The sequence below is a fragment of the Hippichthys cyanospilos genome, chromosome 5 (assembly GCF_059441005.1).
Source record: "Hippichthys cyanospilos isolate Australia breed blue-spotted pipefish chromosome 5, RoL_Hcya_1.0, whole genome shotgun sequence".
NCBI lineage: Eukaryota > Metazoa > Chordata > Actinopteri > Syngnathiformes > Syngnathidae > Hippichthys > Hippichthys cyanospilos.
Genome location: NC_142373.1, coordinates 10,122,772 through 10,144,893, shown reverse-complemented (window position 1 = coordinate 10,144,893; position 22,122 = coordinate 10,122,772). Strand labels below are relative to the sequence as shown.

The following is a 22,122-nucleotide window of genomic DNA, read 5'->3' as shown; positions in this document are numbered from 1 at the left end:
AGTATCATATGCGAGGTACTTTTTGTTGTTGAAATTGAAAAAAATTAGCCACAGTGTTTGTCATTCTATTTCACAGATTACAAACCTCGTCAATAAGAGCTACATGACGAGTACTATGCGGTTAAAGGTTTGGATGAGCAGAATGTTTCACTGCGTTTTCTCACCGAAAAACGAATTAATTTCGTTACAGGTAAGTCCTGTAATGACATGTAAGGTTAAGAAATGTGGTCACCAACGTCACACCGCATACAAAATATGGGTTATTCAATGACGTGTCTTAAACTTAAAAAAAAAAAATCAAAAACAGTAATAATGATTCTACGGTTGCACTTTTCCTATTTCGTAGTACACAGCATTTTCCGATAACGATGAATGCATCAAAGACTTCCGCTTCCGTGTGGTACACTTCCGACGAGTGAAGCTATCAAGCGTTAGCTCGAATTTCGTTTCAGTCGGACAGACGATTGTGATATACAGCCATGGGGAAGTCTTTTGCCAACTTCATGTGTAAGAAAGATTTTCACCCTGCGTCAAAGTCTAATATCAAAAAGGTAAGTAAAAATTTCGGAATTTAAGTTTTCTCGTAACCCCTTCCGTTTGCTAGTAAACACAGCTTCCTTCGCTTGGTCTGAGTCGCAGTTTGTTTGCTTAAAATGTCAAGTTCGTTTCTATACAGTAGAATATAAAACGATTTTTGGTATACTTTAGAGATTTAAGCGATTGTACTATTGGAGTTAGTCACAAATTTACAACGTATTCTTTGCAGTGTCGTCCATTTTCAACGAGAGTTCTTAAATGTGCTCCTTTTGCTTGTGCAGGTATGGATTGCAGAGCAGAAACTAACTTTCGAAAAGAGAAGGCAGGAAGACTTGATGCAGGCATATTTGAAGGAGCAGGACACCTACAACAACAGGTACCCTAATAAAGTCATGATCCACCACCAAACAGAACCGCATACGAAATGATCTCTCACGGCACAATAAATATTTTCATTGTCGATGTGATGATTTGAAATGTCATTTTTCTTCTCACATTCAGGGTGTTGATGGGGGACGATCGTGTTAAAAATGGCCTTAATTTTATGTACGAGGCTCCACCAGGAGCATCAAAAGGTTAGCCATCTTGTCCGCCCAAGTCTTTGTGTGCAAAACAAAAATGTGTGCATCTGTAATTTTGTTTGGTCGTTGTGTTCTGCTCCACAAATGCTGTCCCTGCCGTAGAGGAAAAGGCGGAGGTAAAACACCCGGATGTTGACTGTGTCTTTTATAGTCCTTCTTAAAATTATTGCATTGATCATTTATGTCCCTTTTTTGATTATCTGTATCTGTTTTTTGTTCTTAAAGGAGGGAGAAGAAGAATGCAGATTTGAATGGCAGAAGGGAGCCCCCAGAGAAAAGTAAAAAACATGGCTTTTTTTTGGTTTGATTTTCCTCAAAATGAACAAGTCATGGTTGTTATTTAACCCAAATTGTCATTCTTCTTGTAGATATGCTAAAGATGACATGAATATCAGAGATCAGCCTTTTGGAATCCAGGTGATTTGTTGTCATTTGTCTTCTGACTAACAAAAGTGTGTTAAATTTGATTTGACATTTCCTATTGAATACTACAGACTATTTCTGCGCTGAAAAAATGTGACCCAGAAGCTGTTGTTGAATTGTGTATGGTCTCAAACTGTTTCATAAACGGTTGTGTTTTTGAAGTCGGACCGATGAAGTACATGTGAAGCCCGTGTTGATGTTGCAGGTGCGCAATGTGCGCTGCATCAAATGTCACAAGTGGGGCCACGTAAACACAGACAGAGAATGCCCTCTTTTTGGACTGTCAGGCATCAACGCCAGCTCCATGGCAACGGAGGAGGGAGCAGGTACGCTCGCATGACACCTTTTGCATTTCTTGTATGAGAGTAAGGCACAAATAATCATATTCGCTCACCGTACAGATATTGCTGTTAAGACCTTACGATATAGGGCAACTTATTGCGCAACTTATGTGGGGGCGGGCTTTTGAGCTTCTGCTAAATACCCGTAAATAATTTCTGTTTAGGAAAGTGTACTAGAACATCATCTGGTTCATCCAAGTGGAAGGTGCCTGCAAATATCAATTAACTTTAATATAAATCTGAACATAGTCACTTCCTGGTTTTATGGGTGTGTGCTAACTTGTGCAGTGATATTTTTTTGTTATTTTGAAGTTCTTTCCACCCATTTTTTTTATCTGTTCAATTGTGCAAGTTATAGGTCAAATTTGTATTAGGGACTTTAGAATAGAAAGCTTTTATCGGCATTGTATAGCTGGTATACAACAAAATTTGGTACTGCTTTGATTGGTGCCGAATTATGTGTAATAATAAATATCGTAGTAATAATAGAATAAATGCAATAAATAGTATTGAAGAGAAATTATTTATAGTTGGAATTCTCACATTAAAGTTACGTTTTTCACTTAAAAGCTGGTGATCTGACTTTTCCCAGAATTATGACTTTAAAATCACCATAAAGTCAGTTTTAATTTACAGTTAAAACGTTGAGAATAAATTCAAATATCTGACCTCCAAGTGCTATCAGATTTGTCACTTTGAAGTGACAATTTGGGAATAAAAGTGAGAAATCTGCCAACCTTTTTTTCTTCACCGGCCCTGAATCTCTTGTGTTCATTTCAACAGTTAAGATTTGTGATTTATTTTTTTAATTTTTATAGCATGTTTTTTCTTTTGTTCTGGAAATATCTGCTCCAATTAACGATTGTTTACCCCTTTGAAAAAAAAAAAATATTCACGTCGGTGAAACTTGATTTTAGTGTGCAGCCTTATGTAAATCCCACAGTAAGCCGCGTTCATAATATTTTGAGCGCTTACCAACAACAAGTCAAAAATACAACAAACACAATTTGATGTACGTCATACCAAGCAGTTTTACGCTAGCGCCAATCAAATTTGAAACCATTGTTTGGCCTTTTGGATTGAGTGTTGTGGAACATGGAATTTGACCTCCCCTCTTTTCTCTTCGTTTCATTCTTTTTTTTTTTTTTTGAAGTTACATAACACGGGTGTCGTATTTGTCATCAGTGAGCGGAGCTCAGGTCAAAGCCAAAAGATTCCCAAGCTCAAGCTGTCACATTTTCCGCCTTGAGCAGACGTGTACTTGTGCAATCAGTGAGTAACAATCTTCCCCCCTGGGAGAATCCGCTCAACGGCTCCATTTTACGCCACTCTAACGGCCGTCGTCCCCGGGAAAAAGGGAATGATTGTGTATTGTGATTCCCCCGCCCTAACCGCCGCTTTGCCCAAGCCTGACGTTGGGCCATTTGCTCGGCCGGAAGTCGCAGCCACTTGATTTGATGCGAGGTCCGGTTAACAAAAGCCGGCCCGGAAATTCCCGCGGCGGGCGAGGCCGTCGACGGCGCCGTGACCATGTGATTTGCGCTAACAGGACACTCCATGCACCCCTCGGAGCTAATGGCCGAGATGCGCAACAGCGGCTTCGCGCTCAAGAAATGCGTCCTCGATCGGAGCGCCACCGCTTGCGACACGGCGCAGGTAATTGTCTCGTTTTGGGCCATATGCCCTTGAAAAAGAGCAGGCTAACATATATTAGCTTATGCTAGCTGAGAGGGTTTGGCTTTACGGCATTGCATGATTAATCCTTCATTATTGGAGTGAAATAGTTTCTCCGAATTTCATTTTGTGTGATGTGAAAATGGAAAAATGAACTTTGGTGAAGCGTTGGATTCAAACTTTTTACTCTTTCAGTTTTGCTCTAGTAATTTCTAATTTATAATATTATAGACAGTGTCATTTTGTGTGTGTGTGTACTGCGTCAATATAAGATATAGATATACAATAAATCTCATCATTTATTGGAATAGTTATTGTTTGTTAAAATAAGATTACATAAGAAGAGGACCGTGGTGGGGAAAAAAATCATTGCATATTAAATCACAATTAATGAGGCATCAAATGACATTTACACCTATGAGAGCAAAATAAGATATCTTGTATTGATTACCAAAACTGATTGATTTGTGCTGATTGTTTTTTTTTTTTTCAGAGATGCATTCGTCGTTATATCTTGTCACGAATAAACGTAATTGCTGCTTTTATTCATTTATTTATTTGAAGGAATTTATTGCAAGCGACCAAGAAGAAGATCCAGAGGTGGAATTTTTGAAATCTTTAACAACCAAGCAGAAACAGAAGCTCCTCAGGTAAAAAAGTGCTTTTTTTTTTTTTAATTACTACGATTGTATTTTTCATTTTTAAAAACGTGGCAGATTAAGTTGCCAGGAAAGTTATTTAATATTACCTTTTGACTTGATTTGTAAAGAAAAATCTAGAGTAGAATGCTATTACTGTTTTGGTTTTTTTAAATTTCATCGCCTCAATCCAAACGTCAATTTCCCAATTTCCCGATACCCGCAGAAAACTGGACCGTCTGGAGAAGCACAACTCCAAGAAAAAGAAGAGCAAAAAGGAGAAGAAAAAGAGCAAAAGGAAGCATAAGAAGAAGCAGGAGAGCAGCGAGAGCTCAAGCGACAGCAGCAGCGGCGACGACGACGACTCGTCGTCCGGCGACTCCGACGCCAATTTCAAGAGTCGAAACAAGAGCAAGAAGAAGAAGAGGAAGGCGTCCTGCCGCGAGAGCGGCGCCGAGAGGCCACATCAGAGCCGGCAAAAGGCTCCGCGCGCCGGAGAAAGTCGAAGGAGCCCGGAGGAGGCGAGGAGGAAGAAAAAGGAGACGCCCGAGCCAAGTGGAAGGCGAGAGCGGAGCCGCAGCGGCGAGCGGCATCACAGGCGAGACGCTGAGAAGAAAAGAAGGGAAAGGGCGGCGGGCGAGAGGACTCGAAGCAGAAGTCGTGACAGGAGCAGTAGAAAACACTGAGGGGCGCGCAAAAAGCCTTCGCAAGCCTGGATGGTGGATTGCAGTTCGTTTTCCCGCCGGTAGAGGGAGCCCGCTGACAAAATATCATCTGGACCGGGCGAACGATTGAATTCACGCGCTATAAGCGAGACGTTTTGTGTTGTTGTTTTTTTGACTTGTCAAACAGTAATCCGTTATGTATAGGCAACATTTGAAACGTACAATTAAAAAAAAAAAGTACAAAATGTTTTGTTAATGTGTCAATTTTGTTCCCTGTGTTAAATGGATCGCATTGAGTCTTCTCATTATTAAATCAAGTTTGAAATGAACTATCGGAATATATTCCGGTTTTTTTATTCCCATGTTTTTTGTTTAAAATATTTTTGCTACAGAGTTGAGAAATGTCATTTGAATCAAATGTCAGAATTGCAAAGGGGAAAAAACTCTTGCGGAAGGCCATTCTTTACCCGAACACTTTTTCTTCATGATATATTTTTTTTCAAATTACAATTTTTTTGGTCATAGAGTTAAAACATAAATAGAATTGAAATCAAATATCGTGAGCTATAAAACACTAGCCCCAGGCCGTCCTCAACCGATTTAAGTGTTTAATTTTAATTCACCCTAAATGGAGTTTTTGTTTTTGCTCACTATATTTTCCAGGCATGCAAGCGGAACGAATTTTGTTATGTTTACATCCAAATTGAATTGACACCACTATAAGGATAGATATTTATACAGAACTGCATCGTTGTAAAGTCGATTTTTTTTTTTACAGATACCCTGTTTTTTTAAACGCTGACTTTTGTTTACCGTTACAAAGCAAATTAACACATTTTATTCCTTTGCCAATTTTGTTTCAACCCCTCGTTCTCCAAAAAAAAAAAAAAACACCATGTGAATGAGCTTCCTTTTCACACTTTGAACGCCGTGCTGCCGAACACACACAAAAAAAACCTTGAAATGCTTACTCGAACCTTTTCAATTAAACACGTGAGCCCAGAAGGAAGCGTTTTCAAATCCAACATTCGCAACCGGACTTGCCAACCCTCTTTTTTATTATTATTTCGAAATATATATAATTCTTGTTCAAACCGTCCACGAATAAATTCATAAATGATTTGATACTATTCGAATAGCTTCGTTGTCTTCTAGGCAAAGTGAACAAAAGCTCTTTTCTGAGATGAATTACATATGCGATCAAGCAGAAATCCCCAATGAGAAATACAAGACACATGGGGCTGCACGTGCATGTGTTCCAAGTCATAATTAATCGCATTTGCATTTGCCCATGAAATGCCCCCTTTTTTACGCCACATTAAGCAATGATTTCTTCCACGGTGGAAAAATAGCGTTTATGATTTTGACAATCAACGGGCCTACACGTAAAATGTTCCATCACACAATAAGAGCCTTTTCAACGTGTTTTAATTATAAAATGAAAGTCTTATACGTGTGAATTTATACAGGTAAACATTTATATATATTTTTTGAGCAACCAAAAAAACAAAATACAAATCAAACGTAAAGTTTGAGGAAAGCTGTGCACGTACATTGAGTATCCACAAAGTGCATCGAAAAGTAAACTCCCTGACGTTCAGGATTCGAAGCAACACGAATGAAAACAAATCCAAGAACAATAAGAACATGAAATGAGCACGTGGTCTTTAGTCATATACAAGAATGCGACCCAAGTTCAACAGGTTTCCTTCTCCTCTCGGTTCAACAGTCTGGAGGTGAGATTTGGATTTTTTTTTTTTTTTTTAATATATATTTCCCCCACGAATTGTTCCATTTTTAAATAAGCCTCGGGGGTCCGCATGTATATCAGGGCTCGTGGCGGGGGGACTGCTCCTTGACCGTGATCCTGGGGTTGACCCCTTCCAAAATAAGGTCCGGCGACTCGGACCTGGGCGTCTCCAGGTTGCTGGTGTCAGTGTCGCTGTCGCTGCCCTTCTTCCCTCCGCCGCCGCCGCCGCCGCCGCCGGCAGTGTGCGTCTTGATGTGCTTGCTCAGGTGGTCGCTGCGCATGAAGCGCTTGTTGCACACCGGGCACGCGAAGCGCTTCTCGCCGGTGTGCGTCCGCAGGTGTCTCTGCAGCTCGTCGGAGCGCGTGAAGCGCTTGCCGCAGAAGAGCCAGTTGCACACGAAGGGCCGCTCGCCCGTGTGCCAGCGCAGGTGCGCCTTCAGGTGCGACGTCTTGCCGTACACCTTGCCGCAGCCCGGGATGTGGCAACTGTGCAGTCCCTTGCGCCGGAGGCTGGCCCCGGCCGGCCCCAGCCGCTCGGCCTCCTGGCAGTTGGGGCAATCGCACGTGGCCCGCCCGGAGTACCTCCGCGAGGAGCGCGACGAGCCTCCGCCGCCGCCGCCGCCGCCGCCTCCTCCGGAGATCATGGCCGCTGCGGCCGCCGCGGCGGCGGCCGTGCTGTCCGTGTAGGCGGCGGCGGGCAGCACCGTCTTGAAGCCGTCCTGGGCCAACAGGTGCTGGCCGGTGCTCAGCAGGTGCGACGCTCCGGGGCTGATCCCCGTCGAGCTGAAGGCCGAGTGCGTGAGCGACGAGAAGTCCGCGTTGTAGCCGCTCAGCTGCGAGTGGATGGCCTGCGGGGCGCCCGAGTGCAAAGCCCCGGCCGGGTTCTGGACGTCGAGCCACGAGCCCGGATTGCCGTGCACGTCCCACCACGTCGAGGCGCCGTTGGCCACCTCGCCGGAGATGCTGGAGTGGAAGCCGGACTTGTACCAGGACTCGTACGGGTGCGCCATGCCCACCCGCGGGTACAGGCTCTCGGCGGACGGGTGCACCTTGGAGATGAAGGCCGACTGGCCGGATTCCTGGCCGGACACGCCGCCCGCTCCTCCGCCGCCTCCGCCGTTGGCGAAGAGGCCGCCGTAGTCGCCGGAGAAGGCGGCGGCAGACGTCGGCGAGGTGGAGGCCAGGCAGAAGGCGCTGCTGCCGGCGCCGCTGGTCGGCGTGAGTCCCGTGGGGGCGCGGCTGGTCGCCTGCACCGCGAAGCCGGGCAGGGCCGAGCCCAAGTTGCAGCTCGACGCGGATCTCTTCCACGGGTGGAAGCCGCCCTTGGAGAAGGCGCTGGAGTCGGGCAAAGTGCTGAGCGGGCTCGTGTTTCCGATTTTGTTGCAGGTGGCGGCCAGCATCGCTAAGGGGGTCGTTCCGAAACGAGGCTCTTCCTGCTGGGGGAAATTGAAAAAAAAAAAAAAAATCCCACGGACGTGGTCAGAACATTTCTTTTTTTTTTTTTTGCGTCTTTTAAGTTGCCTCGACAAATGAACTCACCCCAAGAATGGAGGTAGCCATATCCAAGTTGTGTCCCCGGCGGCGATGTCCAACCTGCTCGGAACCGGAGAGATCCAGAGCCTCCGCGTTGTGGCTCGGCTCAACACGGGTTCTGTTCTTGCTCCAGGCTCCCGGCTCTACTTTTTTTACTTTGGAGCCAGCGTCTTGTTTTGAAGTGGGGCTCGCAGAGCGCAAACCGCCAATCAGGAAGCCACTTCAGGGAACGCGGAAGTCGGCGGCCAATCGGAAGAGCGAGCGCGCCTCGAGGCGCCGCGGGCCGCGCCCACAAAGCGGCTCCTTCTCTGCCGAGGCTCAGGCTCACGTAATACTGGACCAACACTGGATTTGACGTTTTTTAAATACCCTCCATTTATTTTTATGAATTCTACTCGAATGGCCGCCGTCTCGTTTGCCTCGCTTGGGGCGACTCGTTCCAAAGGTAAGCGTCTTCTTCTTTTAATTCCCTGCACGTTCTTTCTGCAGCATCTCCATCAGGGCAAATGTTGACAGCGGATGACTTCATCAAAGTGCGTGATCTTTATATCGCTCTTGATATTGCTCGGATTTTATATGCATTTTAACTTGTGCATTGTTTGAACAGAGACGAGTACGGAAAAGGAAAGCGCAAGCGAAGACGCCGTAAATTGTGAGTACAGCCCAAATATTTAATAGGTGATGCTTAGCAATGATGATTAATTTGCTGACAGCTGAAAATTCGTGCAGTCGTCATTTATGAGCAGCGACCTCATTCTCATGCTTTCGTGGGCGCGTAACGCTGCCACGTGTTTGGTGTTCTTGTCCTTGCGATTTTTTTAATTTAAAAAATGAAAATATGAGTAAATAGAAAGCTTTGTAAATCACATTTTCATGTACAATAATTTAAACTCACTTCTCTTCGTGTGTATAAATCCTGAAGCAATTTTATTGTAAGCCCAAACGAAGCATGGTGCAATATTCAAAATGATGCCGGTGGACGTGAATTGTTGCTGTTAAGAAAGTATAATAGTTCAAAATCATCGCTATAAAAATGTTACACACGCGCACTGAACGCTTTCACGAGGAAAAATGCTCAACGTGAAATACCTTTGCAATCACGGAAATAACAGTTGAACACAATGCTGCTCAAATTAGTTGATCAAAATGCAAAACGGACATCTGGATTTTAAACGGATTCTCTGAAAATTTTGAAGAGGGTATTAGAATTTCTTCCTAATGTAGGCTATTTAGTTAACAGTCGGCTCTTGATATTAAAGTTAAACCCCTCATGGGCCTTTATAAAGATAAATACACTAACCAACAACAGAAATTCATCAGAAAAAAAAATTATATATATATATATATATATATATATATATATATATATATATATATATATATATATATATATATATATACATATATATATATACATATATATATATATACACACACACACACACGCACACGACAAAATGGGCCCCTCGGGTTGTGTTTGAGCGTAGCCATAGTGGCAATTTTGGTTTTGGACGTGGCTCTGCGTGCTTTCCATTTGCGAGCACTGCCGCGTGCCAATTAGGAGCCCATTACACGCGATTAGGTTGATCAATGTACCTTAAACAAAGGCATGATTTATTTGGGCCAAGCAAACGCTCTCCATCCATTGTAGTGAGTCTAAGTGGGGGTGCGTGCCTTCACCCCCTTTCTCTCTCTCTCTCTCACTAAAAAAAAAAAGAATTGCGACCTCCCCCTGCAGCACTTGCCTCATTCACATCCGCATTACGACTGCCCTCACTTTTTTTTGTTTTGTTTAACTACTAGACAGGCTGCAGGATTATTGGCCATTTTTTTTTATTTGTAATTGTGCCCCCGCTTGGTTTAATTTGTGTCTCTGCAGAGAGCAAGTTGATGTGAGGACATTGACCTCTATGTACGCCACTGCGGTCTCAATCCAGCCTCTCATACAAACAGCGCAAATGTGACGTGAATGCAGTTATGTGCCGGTTACATTTGACGCGCATTATTGCCGCAATTATATGAGCAATTTGTCAAGATGTCTTTTACATTTGGAATAATTCAACCAATTCTAAACGTCCGCTTTGCCACGGCGGCGATGAGTAAGACGAAGGTGAAAGAATGAAATATTTCGATGTCTCAACTGTCCGTGGGGGAGACATTGAAAGAACCTGCCATAATATTGGGCGCACCTGCACGCAGCTTCAAAATACATTTAGAAAATAACCATTGTGTGTATGACTACAATTTCATTGTTCCCGCAGGAGAAAAGAGAAGATACGGCCAAAAAGCCCACGTGTAGGCCTGCCCATATATGGTAAGTGGAAGATTATTTGTGTTGATGATAATACAGCCATAATGCAGACTAATTCAATGCGTGAGAATGTGTCGTATATGCAGGTGCAATGCCCAGATGCGCATAAAATGATTAGTTAGGAAATCAACCGATTGAGGCTTAAATAGATGGGAGAAATATGTAAAGCAATTGCATCATATTTACATACGTTTGCAGCAGAAGAAATTTAACCTTTGGTGAACTTTTGAACCCTTAAGGACCATCAATAAACCCCGTTATCAAAAATACAATGTTTACTTTTACTTTCAACTTATCTTTTCGATAACGTCTGGTCCAATTATAGATATAAAGTTTGTATTTTTTCTGTTATGTTTGTGCAAAAAAAAGAAAAAAAATCAAGGCACATTAAAAAAAAAAATCAGCTTCCTCCCACCAAAATTACAAGTTGAATGATTAAGATAATTATACTAGAGCCTCATTACATCACTGATTAAAAAAAAATACATTTTTTAGGAGCAGTGCCAATGTTTTCTAAGAACATAAATAATCTCTATTATAGAAATGATCATGCATTAATACATTAAAATTAGTCTATCTTTTTAACACATCTTTTCTCCACAGTTTTTTTTTCAAGGAACAAACACACGATATGTATTTTTCTTCTCAAAACACATTTCAAAGTGGAATCATTAAGATCATTTTCTATTAGAGCCTTTGATAAGTAATAATTCATAACCATTGATTTTAATGCATTTTTCCTTTTGGAGCAATAACAGCGATTTAAAAAAACATACAGTATAAACCCTAGGAACCATAAATATTCCATACTCATAATAAAAGTTTTTAAATAATAATTGATTTTTTTTCTTTCAACACATCAAATCTTTTCAGTGATATCATATCTACCAATAGATATAAAGTATGTATTTTTAAAAATATTTTATGCAGTTTTGTCAGAACAACCACTGCTTTTTTTTTTTTTTTTTTCAAGGAACAAAAACATTTTTTTTTTCTTCCAAAAAATATAATATCATTGATTAAGTAATATTTCACAACCAGTGATTTTGATGCATTTTTATTTTTGGAGCAAAATCAATGTAAAGAGTTATAAAAGTGTTTAAATAATCATTTTCTTTCAACACATCACATATTTGATCTTTACAAAGTTTGAAATATCTTTTTTATGTTTTATGCTGCTTTTGTGAGTCATTTAAAAAAAATGCACACTTTAAATAAATCTTTGTAGGTTTTCTTACTTTGCTTAAACTTTATTAAAATCTTAATCATCCGAGAACGAATTAAAAAGCCCAATATTACTTCCTGGCTATATGACCCCGCCTCATGCGAGGCCAGGTATCGGTCCGATACCGAGTCTTGGTATCGGTATTCGCCTCTCCATAGTTTCTTTACATCCTACAATGGATTTGCCAAAGTTCTTGGCCTGCAAATGATTTTTATGCTCACTTTCCCCACTTGTGCGGCCGACGGTGCTTATTGTGTTGCTGTGAATTGTTCCTTGTTTCCCCTGCCCCAAGGTGACCCAAGAGTAGCGCCGATCTTGCTTTCTCCAAAGAGTTGAGCGCATGCACTTTAGCAATCTTGAGCAATTTCACCATTTTATAGGACTTGGTAAACTGTCATTACACCGCCGGGCATTGAGTGAAGGGATTGTCCTGGATTACAGTTCATAATGATGAGCCATTATAAATATGAACGGTTGTTATTTTCTGTACATTTGGAAGACTTTTCTTCCATGAGAGAGGTGGGGAAACTTTTCCATTCGGTGTTTCTAAAATTTGATTAGAGAGGAGCAGTTGGATTGTGTGTTTTGATAATCCACCGTAAGAGGAAAAAAATGGGGGATATCTTGAAAACGTGATTTAAGTTCAACTGAAAATGAACTAAAGCATTGCAGCTGTGTTTTGCAAGTGATTGAAATGACTCTTGATAATTCCATCATGTTCGGCGTGTTCTGTTCTGTTTGAATTTGCTGTTTGTGGGTTTTCTGTTTTGGCCTTTTGTTTTTTGTTTTTTTTTTAAATTGTCTTTTCGAGCTGTGGGGTTTGTGTTTAAATTCATGTCTTTTTTTCCCTCATGTCCGTATCTCATCAGTTTGATTGCGACCACCTGTCCTCGTTAATCTGCTTCCCTTTTCTGTCTACCAATCAGCTCCCTGCTCCTATTGTGTCATGCCCAGGTGTTATTTGTTTGTCTTGTCAGTTTTGAGCGTATGTAGTTTCCCGTTGCCTTTCGGTTTTTGTCAGGTGATTGTCAAAGTTGATGTGGTTGTTGCAGCCTGTTTCTCGGTTTCCTCGTGAGTTTGATTTCTGAGTTTTCCTGAGCCTAAAATCAAGCCTTTGGTATTTTGTATGCAGTTTCTTGAGCTAGTTTATCTTTTTGTCATCTTCATATGAAATGATTATTTTGAGCACACCGCACCTTGTGCCTCCCTGCATTCTGAGCCCGCACCCTCAAAAAGCTTAACATATGGTCCCCGAGCCGTAATTTGCCCTTACGCCTGTACTCAAACATGCAGTTTTGTTTGATTCCGACACACGATTTCCATAATGGATTCTCTGCACCGGTTTACAGTATTTGTCAACTCGCGTTGGGCACTGATGCTTTTCTGGATAGATTTTACCGTCAAGCCAACGGAAGCCGTTCACCACTGTTTGCATTTTCAGGACGTCAACCTTTTTCAGCGTGCTGACAAAGAGTCAGGCTTCTGTTGAAAATGTCCCCTTCTGCACCATTGACCCAAATGAAAGCAGAGTGCCCATTCCGGACCAGCGCTATGATTTCCTCTGTCAATTCCACAAACCCGCCAGGTAGGATGTCGGCCCGTTTGACATCTGCTCATGCTCGTCTTGCTCTCTCCGACCAAACTGCTTTTCGTGATATGTTTTTCCTTCCTCTTGTCTGTGCATGATTGCCGCTCCACTTAAATGACTTTTCTTTTTTTTTTATTTTAAGAAACAACAGCGTTTGAGATGTTAGTCAGTCATAGAGGGTCCTCAAAATGGGCAGTACATACAAGTATAGATCCTCATATTGTGCGGCTCGTGATTTACAATGTGACCTTGAATCTCACTGATAGCCACAATAAAACGGGAGCTGTCAATCAAAACTGCATTCAGCAAAACACAATACGGAGGTACCGCTACTTACGAACGTTACGAAAAACTCGGTTATGAAATGCCCCGAGGGAAAAAATAGTGTCTCTTGTTACGAAAGAAAATTCAGGATACAAAAGATGAAAATTGTTGGAGGATTATAATGCGACGCGAGACATCTGCGCTCGCTCCAAGACTGTGATGTGTAGTTGTTATAGTTTTTAATGCATTTTTATAATTTATTAAAAAGGCAGCTTGTCAAATGTCCATTATTACTGGGCTCCACTGCCAGATATAGACCTTAAAGATTCAAAACATTCTTGATCATTGACGATACTTGTTAGGTTCGAGCAACCTAGAAGATCCAATCAAAAACAAACAGAAGGAAGACAAGGGCCTTTTACTCACGAGGAGAGGGGACAGGAACCTTCACCTTCTCAAAGCTGGTTACAGATGCTTTCTGCTCCTCATTTATTCATTTGGTTTGGCCCTAGGTAGAAAAGTCATCGCTGCCCCGAAGGGTTGGGGGAGACATTTGGCAACAATGTCAACAATCACATAGGTCGAGGACCTGAGAAATGCCTCGCTGTTCCCAACATGACGCAGCTGAGCTCCAATTCACTTCGTGAGCGACTCCACATGGCGTAACGTTGCATGGCGGACGTTATGACACAGCTGAAATAACCGCAAAAGAACTTTTAGCCTTTTCAAAGCACACGCCACAGTTGTGCACAACTTCTTGCTCTGGTGTGTTAGGTGCAGAGATCAACATAAAAGTCACAATTCATTAAGTGGCAGCAAAGCTCACATTCCCTCTGAAAAGGCTCCCTCAAAGAGAGTGACAGAAGTACAGAGGCTTCTTGTCTGTGTTAAGTTTCAGAAGCTATGCGGCATGGTTTGAATTATGCGTAGCGTGGCATGCCCGTTTGATCTCAAGCTGTATACGCGCTGCCATCAACATTTATACGCGCTTTTGGAAGCTCGAAAAGTTATCGAGATGTTTTAGAAGAGCCAAAAGCTCCTTTTTCCCCTGCCATGCTTTTTAATTGCGACGCTTCAATGTAGCATATGTGCAGTACCTCTGCCAAGGCCACACATGCGATCAAATTCGAAATCAAATCAAGAAGTCGTTCGCCTTCAATTTAATAGCGAGGTTGTTTTTCGCCGTTACAGAAATAAATGCCCATGACCTGCGATGTTTTGGAATCCGTCCTATGTAGTTTGCTTTTTGCACAAAGTCAGATGGCATAGACTTCCACGACTCTTTATTATTTTAACATTTTATTTTATTTTTAAGTATTTTTACATTTTTGTTTTGAGAGTCCAGCTATTCGATCACAGGTGTTAATTTGTTTTCTCAATTTTTCAGGTGTTTGGCTAAAGGACGGTCAAAAGGGTTGTGACCAAGTAATCGTTTATTTTGGAAACTTTAGTATAGGAACCACTGCTTTACTTACTTTAGTTTTTAATGTAATAAAGTAATGAACTTTAGCTTTTAAAGTCATTACTTTAGGTAATAAAGTACTAAAGTAATCGAATAGGTACTTAGGTAATTGATTAGTCGATTAGTATCAGCCATTTTTAGACTCTCCTTGAGCCAAATACCTGAAAAATATAAAATAAATAAACAAAGAGCTGGGATTTCATGCCTCTTTAATGCTTCTATAACTCTTAAAAACTTAAAAATATATCTTTGGGATTGAATGATTTGAAAAATGGTAATGGTTAATATTGCTTTTGTGAGGGAAAAAAAAAATCCTCCCAATTTTCTCTATCTAGGAGGCGGCCATTTTGACTGAAAATGCTGTCACATTTAACGACCAATCACAGCTCAGCTTGCAACCTCAGAAAAATAAATACAGATGCGCCTCAAAGAGTTATGTTCCGGATGATTCGTTCGTAAGTTGTTAGCGATAAAATTCAGCCGAAAAAACAATGTCAACGTATTAAGTACAGAGAGCTGCTGTGGCAGAAAAAGACTGTCAAGTTGACTGTTGTCATTATACCATGCTTCTGAAAGGAACTTCAAAATAAAAGCCCGTTGGCGTCATACACCTCTTGCTTTGCTACAATTATTTTGAAGCAATGACTAGCCTCTCAGATCATTTCCTGTTTAACCATAATGGAGAAGATTGGCAGGCAGCGTTCTCCACGTGTACTGTACTGTTTTTCATAGTACTTAGGCCCATTTGTATGACTTATTGTTCGGAAAATGTGTCCATCTTTTCTCAATTGCTGCGGGGGCTTCACTCCATCCTGATTTTCATTTACATATTTGCGAAAAAATATCCTCCTAAGAGCTAGCTCGTTCAGTTTGGTTCATTATAGTGGACTTTGTTTTTTTTGGTCTATATCTTTCGATTTCCTGGAACTACCCAACTAAGTCCTAGTGTGCTCGTTAGAGGACATCCTGGCTTGTCCATTCACGTGTTAGATATTTCACCGCCGTAATTTTCAACACAATATTCTGTCATTGTGACTTAAGACCGTGCTGAAGTTTCTTTTGAGGTTGACGCTAACGTCTCGTGACAACTTGTTGTACGGAATGTTTCACCGACCGATAATGATGCGACGTGTAAACGGAACACCGGTGTTGACAGCGACACACCCCTGTGTTATGGAACACAACTGGCAACATGACACGGCATTGTCACTTGATAGGCAACCGTTCCTGACCTCCGTCCAAAGTCAGCCGGGATAGGCTGCGGCGACCCCGCGACCCTGATGATCAGTAGCGCTATAGAAAACGGACGTATGGACAGTTGGACCAAGATATCTCAAGGTCATTCAATGCCATTTGATGTTGCCGGTGATTATGCGTGAGGAAACAGTGTGACTCACTGGTTTAACAGTATTTATAGTAAACCTTTGATTGCCTCTCCCTTTGATGGATTGCTATTGAATTACTACTCTAATTTGTCATTGTTAGGCTGTCATTCTGCGTCTTCTTCACGTTTATTGTCCAACAGTGAACTTTATAGCTCAATCACTCACTGTATTTCATACTAGGAATGGTCCATGTCACTTAGAACCTAGTACGTAGAGGTGTGCATTTTATACATTTTTGCTGGGCTGTCATTCATCTAATTTTTTTTTTTTATTTTAAATATAATCTACTAAAATTGAACATGAGTTGGGGTGATTAGATATAACTACCCATCTACTCGTCTATTTATTATTTTCTCCACATATCAATTTTTAGACACCAACAAAATTTGCTAACCGGTTAGCTATAGCATGCTAACGATTCCCATTTAAAGTCAACAAACACTAACTACCATTTAGTTCAAGCATACATAATGTTGTAAATTACATGTGATAATGTCCTTAAAGCAGTGCTTTTCAATTATTTTTTTGGAAAAGCCCCCGTTAAGCCTTTTGAGCCCCCTCCTTGCCACCCAAAATTGTATCTTTTTTAACATATATAAGGAACTACCTTAAAATAACTTACAGAAAATGCTTCAACTCTATCCCATGGGGGATTTTTTTTTTGGCTTGATAGCTTGCTAGCTTGTTAGCTAATATGAGGTCAATAACTTCTTCGTCGTCTTTGTTTCTTACCCGCATTCTGCCAATTTTCCAGAATATTCACGTCTTTGATTTTTAAAGTAACAGATGAATCCAATTCATTCGATTTATCGCCCAGACTTAAAGTACGTTATAGCAGTTTGTTTTATCGGCTTTTTGCTGAAAACCTACAAGTGGCCCCTACTACAGTACTGGAGAGCAAATGCCTAAAAAGAAGACTCTAAAGTACGAAAGAAGATGCTGATTATAATTTGAAATGGACATTTGGAGCTTCCTAAAAATGGCGGTTTGCTCTCACATGCGTTGATTCCCAAGCACTGCACATAAAAAAAGGCGAAAAAGAATAGCGTCTGTGTGTAACTAGCCATGTACTGATTATACGCCATGCAGTATTTGGCCACTATGGGTGAGTGATGTGATGGTCACTTCCACGCTAATATTTTTGGGGAGCTGGTTTTTATCCATCCATACTTCCACACAGCTGTTTTCCACGTGAGAATGAGCTGGCAATTGTTCTGTAGTCTTTTAAATTTAATAGCCCAAAGCCACGTTTGTGCTCGTCTGAGTAAGTAACGAAACTGCTCATTTTATGAACGTTGACTTCATTTGCGATTTAATCCTCCTGTTATGTTGAGGGTCAAATTGACCCATTTGAAAGTTAAAGGAAATGATGAATGCAAATTTACAGTACAGGGCTTTTGCTTAGCTTATGTAAAATCAACATATTGATCCAAAATAGCATTTGTATACATTTCTGGGAATGCAATTTTCGTTGTGATGCATTTTCTTAGTTTTTGCAATTTTCTTGATGAATATACAAACCTCGGGTCATAATGACCCGGGAGTATTATTGCTGTTTCTAAGGGGAAAACTTAATCATAAGGTTTGTTAGTGAGCAGAGTCACACACAAAGCAGGTTTCTAAAACATTTAATTAGTTCTACATGAGCACGGGTCAAATTGACCCGGGATTTTATAAATTAAGTATTGTTATTTGTATCTTTGTGAGTGGGTTTTAGTGTGAAAAGGGAGGGTTTTTTTGTGCTTTTTTTTCAGAACTTTTGAATAATTGAATACATCTACGAGTCACATTGCTGTCCCCTAAGAAATGTACATAATGGATTTGGATTACACGCATTTCGGACATGTTAAGGTGATTAAAAACGTCTCCGGTCAAAGTGGTCCAATGACATTATTGCTGTTTCCAAATGGGAAAAATGAATCACAAGATTTGTTAGTGAGCAGGATTACACTCGCATGTTTCTAAACCTTTTGAGTAATTATAACATGAGCACGGGTCAAATGGACCCAGGATTTTATTACTAATCAGGAGGAATACATTTTACATGCAGTCCAAACATTAAGTATTTGTTTCTTTGTGGGTGAGTTTCAATGCAAAAAGTGAGGTTTTGGGATCATTTAATACATCTCCGGGTCATATTGACCCGAGACATTATTGCTGTTCCTAAGAAATAAAAATAATGGATTTGGATTACACACATCTCAGACACGTTTAGGTCCTTAAGTACACCTCGGGTCAAAGTGACCCAGGGACATTATTGTTGTCCCTTGCAAAAAAAAAAAAAAAAAAATGAGAGCGGAATCAAAGGGAAGACACAAATCTTTAATTATACTCATTTAAGAAAATACAGCAGAGACAAAACCTTTGGAAAACACCTTCATCATTGAACAAAGTACGGGAAACCCCTTTTTCACGCTTACATTACGCATTTTGATTTTTGCAAGACCCCGGCGGTACCCGAAACAAGTCACGCATGTTCTACCTCATCTCCTCTCCTGTTCCCAGCAGCTCAGCTGGCCATATTCCAACACGTTTGTTTTCCATCAATTAGTCGTTTAAGCGCTAACACGGTGTGTCATCTTGACAAAAGAGTAATTGATTTGAAGTCTTATCTGCGGGTTTGTGTCACGCATTGTGAGGCCTTGGGGCATTTCGACTTCATTCCAGGCACCTGACTTACTGGTACCTGCTTGTCATTTACGGCTTCCATACTGGGACATTTGGTTATATAAGAGTCAATGTGTGACAAGGGAAAACCCTGGTCGCGCTGAAAAGGAATAGGATAGCATAAGATCCGCATGTTTTTGGATAGAATCAAAGAGCCAACAAACAGCTAATCATAATTTGCGTAAACGCCACGGTTAAGAAGTTAGTCATGATTGTAAACACGTTTAGCTTGTGATTAGCCTCCATTTCACGAGGCATCCTATTTTCAAATGGTTCATTTTTAAGATGGCAAATGAATCGAATTGATTTCATTTTTTGCCAGGCCCTTTTTCCGATTGTTTTTTTGTTTTGTTTTTTTACTCTGAGATCAAAGATCCATTTTTATTCATTCGCTGCCACTGACGGCAAAAGACGTCAAAGTTTTATTTTGAAGAACATTTTTGCTTTAACTTCCCCTAAAATTGGATTCATTCTCTATAGCGGTGGTTCTCAACTTTTTTTCAGTGTCAAATATCTTTTCAGCTAAGTACCCCTTAATCAGTGCCACGCATTTTTGGGTTAAAAAAAAATAAATTAAAAATGCCATCAATGTCTGATTTAATAAATTTTAGACCCTTTCAAAACTTCATTCGTAATGGTCCACACTTATGGATCATAGAAGAAATCTGTTATCAAAAAGAAATAACTCAATTATTAATACATATTTTTGCAAAAATATAATCAATATCAAGTGTCAGACCTGTTCTAAATAATAATAATAATTATATATAAGTATTTGTCCGCAAAAAATATAAAAGATTTAGAGTAGAAATCTGTTCTCAAAATAAATCATTAACTTAATTATTAATAAATATTTGTCCACAAAAAAATAGTCAACATAATGTGTCAGACCTGTTCCCAAAAAGAAATAACATAAATAAATATTTGTCCACAGAAAAATATTCAACACAAAGCATCCTGGAGTTACAGTCGAGATCTGTTCACAAAAATAAATGATTAACTTAATTATGAATATTTTTCCACATAAAATTTTCAACATAAATTTTATAGCTGTTCTCAAAAGGAAATAATTATAAGTAAATATTTGTCCACAGAAAAATACTCAACTTAAAGTGTCCTCTTTTGGGATCATATAGATGTGTTGACAAAAATAAATCATTAACTTGACAGGTAACGAGCGGTGGCACATGACAAGCTGGGTTCAACCATTCTAGTATGGGGGAGAATCTGTTTTTTTACAATAATGATTTTGAATAACCTGTTTTATGAAGTTATATTTTCCTGAAATAATTCGTTCATTCAGTCTTTATTTTCAAAGGATTTTTCCATTTGTGTTTATTTGTTTTATTTAAAATTTCGAGGGGTGATAGTACTCTCAATTGAAAACCACTGCTCTATTAAACAAACAAAAGGTGTAGATAAATAAATAAATCCTCTATGTGTGTGTTTTTTTTGTTTTTGTTTTTTTTCTCATGGGTGTCAGTGACACAAAAAAGTCTTAGGAAAACCCCGCCTTCCATGATTCACAGCTCGCCTCCGAATTCAGAATTAGACCTCTTTGGCGTGAGCGCTAATTCCCACGATTTTTCCTACCGTCCCCGTCATTTACGTCGCGCTACAGCAATTCGACGCAAGCATTCCAAAACTCATGAGAATTTAATGTCCGCTGTAAGGTTGATGGATTTATATGGGGACAATCCAGTCTGTTGACTTCACTTTCCAGAGTTTGCTAGCACGTGAAAGTATGCTAACTGTAAATGTGATCCAGCGTGCAGACGGTTGTAACTCCCTGCCAAGTGTTTCCTGTAAATGATGGCATCCCTCCAGGAATGGTACCTGATGACTCAGTTGCTCACATACTCTGCACGTTCGCAAGCATCCGTAAATATTCCTCTTCTTCATTATGAAATAATAATAATAAAAAAAAAAAAAGGCACGTGCTCATATAAAACTGTTCAAGAAAAATGGACACTATAGAATATGGATAGTGGACTATTAACTCATCGGTTTTATTTTCATGAGCTGGTGAATAAGTTACTGTAAGTCATTCACTGCCATTGACGGCCATATAAGTTAAAAAATTCAATACAAATAAAACAACTGATCTAAGATGGCAGTCCAGACTTGCAATCCTGGTACTTATTTATATATTTTTTTTCTTCTACTTTTTATTTTGCAACTTGCTGTCAGCTGAAAATGATATCGTGTGTACTCACGTAACAACCAATCACGGCTCACCTATTTTCTAGGAAGGTCATTTTTGCAAGCTGAGCTGTGATTGGTTGTTAATCGAATACATACAATGTCATTTTCTGGGGCAGCAAATGTCAAAATGATTTTTTAAACATTGCAACTCATTCAATTCCAAAAGACATATATTATAGTTGTTATTTTTAAATTAAAATCATTATATTCTTTTATTTTGTGAAGTGTTAAAGTAGCAATACCAAAGTCTACCTAAAGTAATCTATTATCTTAGTACTTAATTACCTTAGGATAACTGATTACATCAGCACTTAGTTACCTAAAGTAATAAATTAATCATCATTGCAGCTTTAGTACTTAGTTACTGAAAAAAAGATTACTTTAGTTAAATAAAGTAATCGATTAAGTACTTCATTACCTTAAGTGACCACGTCACCAATTACGAATGGTTTCTGCTTTAAGATTGACCTCAAATAATCAATTACGTAATTTAGCCAAAGTAATTGATGACCGTAGTTATCTAAAGTAATTGCTTACTTTAGTACTTCATTGCCTAGTTACCTAAGTAAATTATCGTTAATAATAATGCAGTACTTGGAAAGTAGTGGTTTTAACCCTCCTTAAACCAAATGTGAAAAAATGCGAGAAAAATAAATGACTTGGGATTGAGTGTCGAGACTAAAATGTCTTTTTGATCCAATGAGCGTTGAACTTATTTTTCTATCATTTCCATGTCCAAACGGTACAAAAATAATACCCGAACAAAATGGCGGTCCCGTTCCCGACTCGTTTCGACCTCGTTCAGCGGCACTCAAGACAAACATGTTTTGTTTGCTTTAAAATAACCCGTCGCTTTTTTTTTTTGTTTAGTCG

At 40.1% G+C, this 22,122-nt stretch overlaps 3 protein-coding genes across 5 annotated transcripts in view; 2 read left to right on the top strand and 1 right to left on the bottom strand.

Moving 5' to 3' along the window:
* The first annotated feature begins 344 nt into the window (after positions 1-344).
* cirsr (corepressor of RBPJ and splicing regulator) lies at positions 345-5,164 on the top strand. Its single transcript, XM_088416071.1, has 10 exons — positions 345-551; positions 819-913; positions 1,039-1,112; positions 1,221-1,234; positions 1,344-1,396; positions 1,487-1,535; positions 1,747-1,867; positions 3,432-3,538; positions 4,121-4,206; positions 4,421-5,164. Exons 1-10 carry the CDS (start codon positions 480-482, stop codon positions 4,878-4,880), a joined length of 1,131 nt encoding a protein of 376 aa, XP_088272197.1. The 5' UTR covers positions 345-479; the 3' UTR covers positions 4,881-5,164.
* A 1,042-nt stretch (positions 5,165-6,206) lies between these two features.
* Positions 6,207-8,518, bottom strand: sp9 (sp9 transcription factor). 3 transcript variants are annotated; one of them, XM_088415924.1, is made up of 3 exons: positions 8,149-8,518; positions 7,659-8,045; positions 6,207-7,572 (listed from the first exon to the last, which is right to left on the bottom strand). In XM_088415924.1, the coding sequence occupies exons 1-3, from the start codon at positions 8,167-8,169 to the stop codon at positions 6,793-6,795; spliced, it is 1,188 nt and encodes a 395-aa protein (XP_088272050.1). In that variant the 5' UTR covers positions 8,170-8,518; the 3' UTR covers positions 6,207-6,792. The 3 variants fall into 3 exon arrangements, with proteins under 3 accessions (XP_088272050.1, XP_088272048.1, XP_088272049.1); XM_088415922.1 differs by having other exon boundaries at positions 6,207-8,045; positions 8,149-8,514; XM_088415923.1 differs by having other exon boundaries at positions 6,207-8,042; positions 8,149-8,511.
* Positions 7,675-22,122, top strand: part of LOC148423446 (uncharacterized) — a 58,769-nt gene continuing 44,321 nt past the window's right edge. Inside the window, exons 1-4 of the mRNA XM_088415925.1 lie at positions 7,675-8,675; positions 8,750-8,794; positions 10,404-10,456; positions 13,120-13,263. The gene's annotated coding sequence lies outside the window, so the exon portion shown is untranslated. The remainder of the gene's footprint in view (positions 8,676-8,749; positions 8,795-10,403; positions 10,457-13,119; positions 13,264-22,122) is intronic.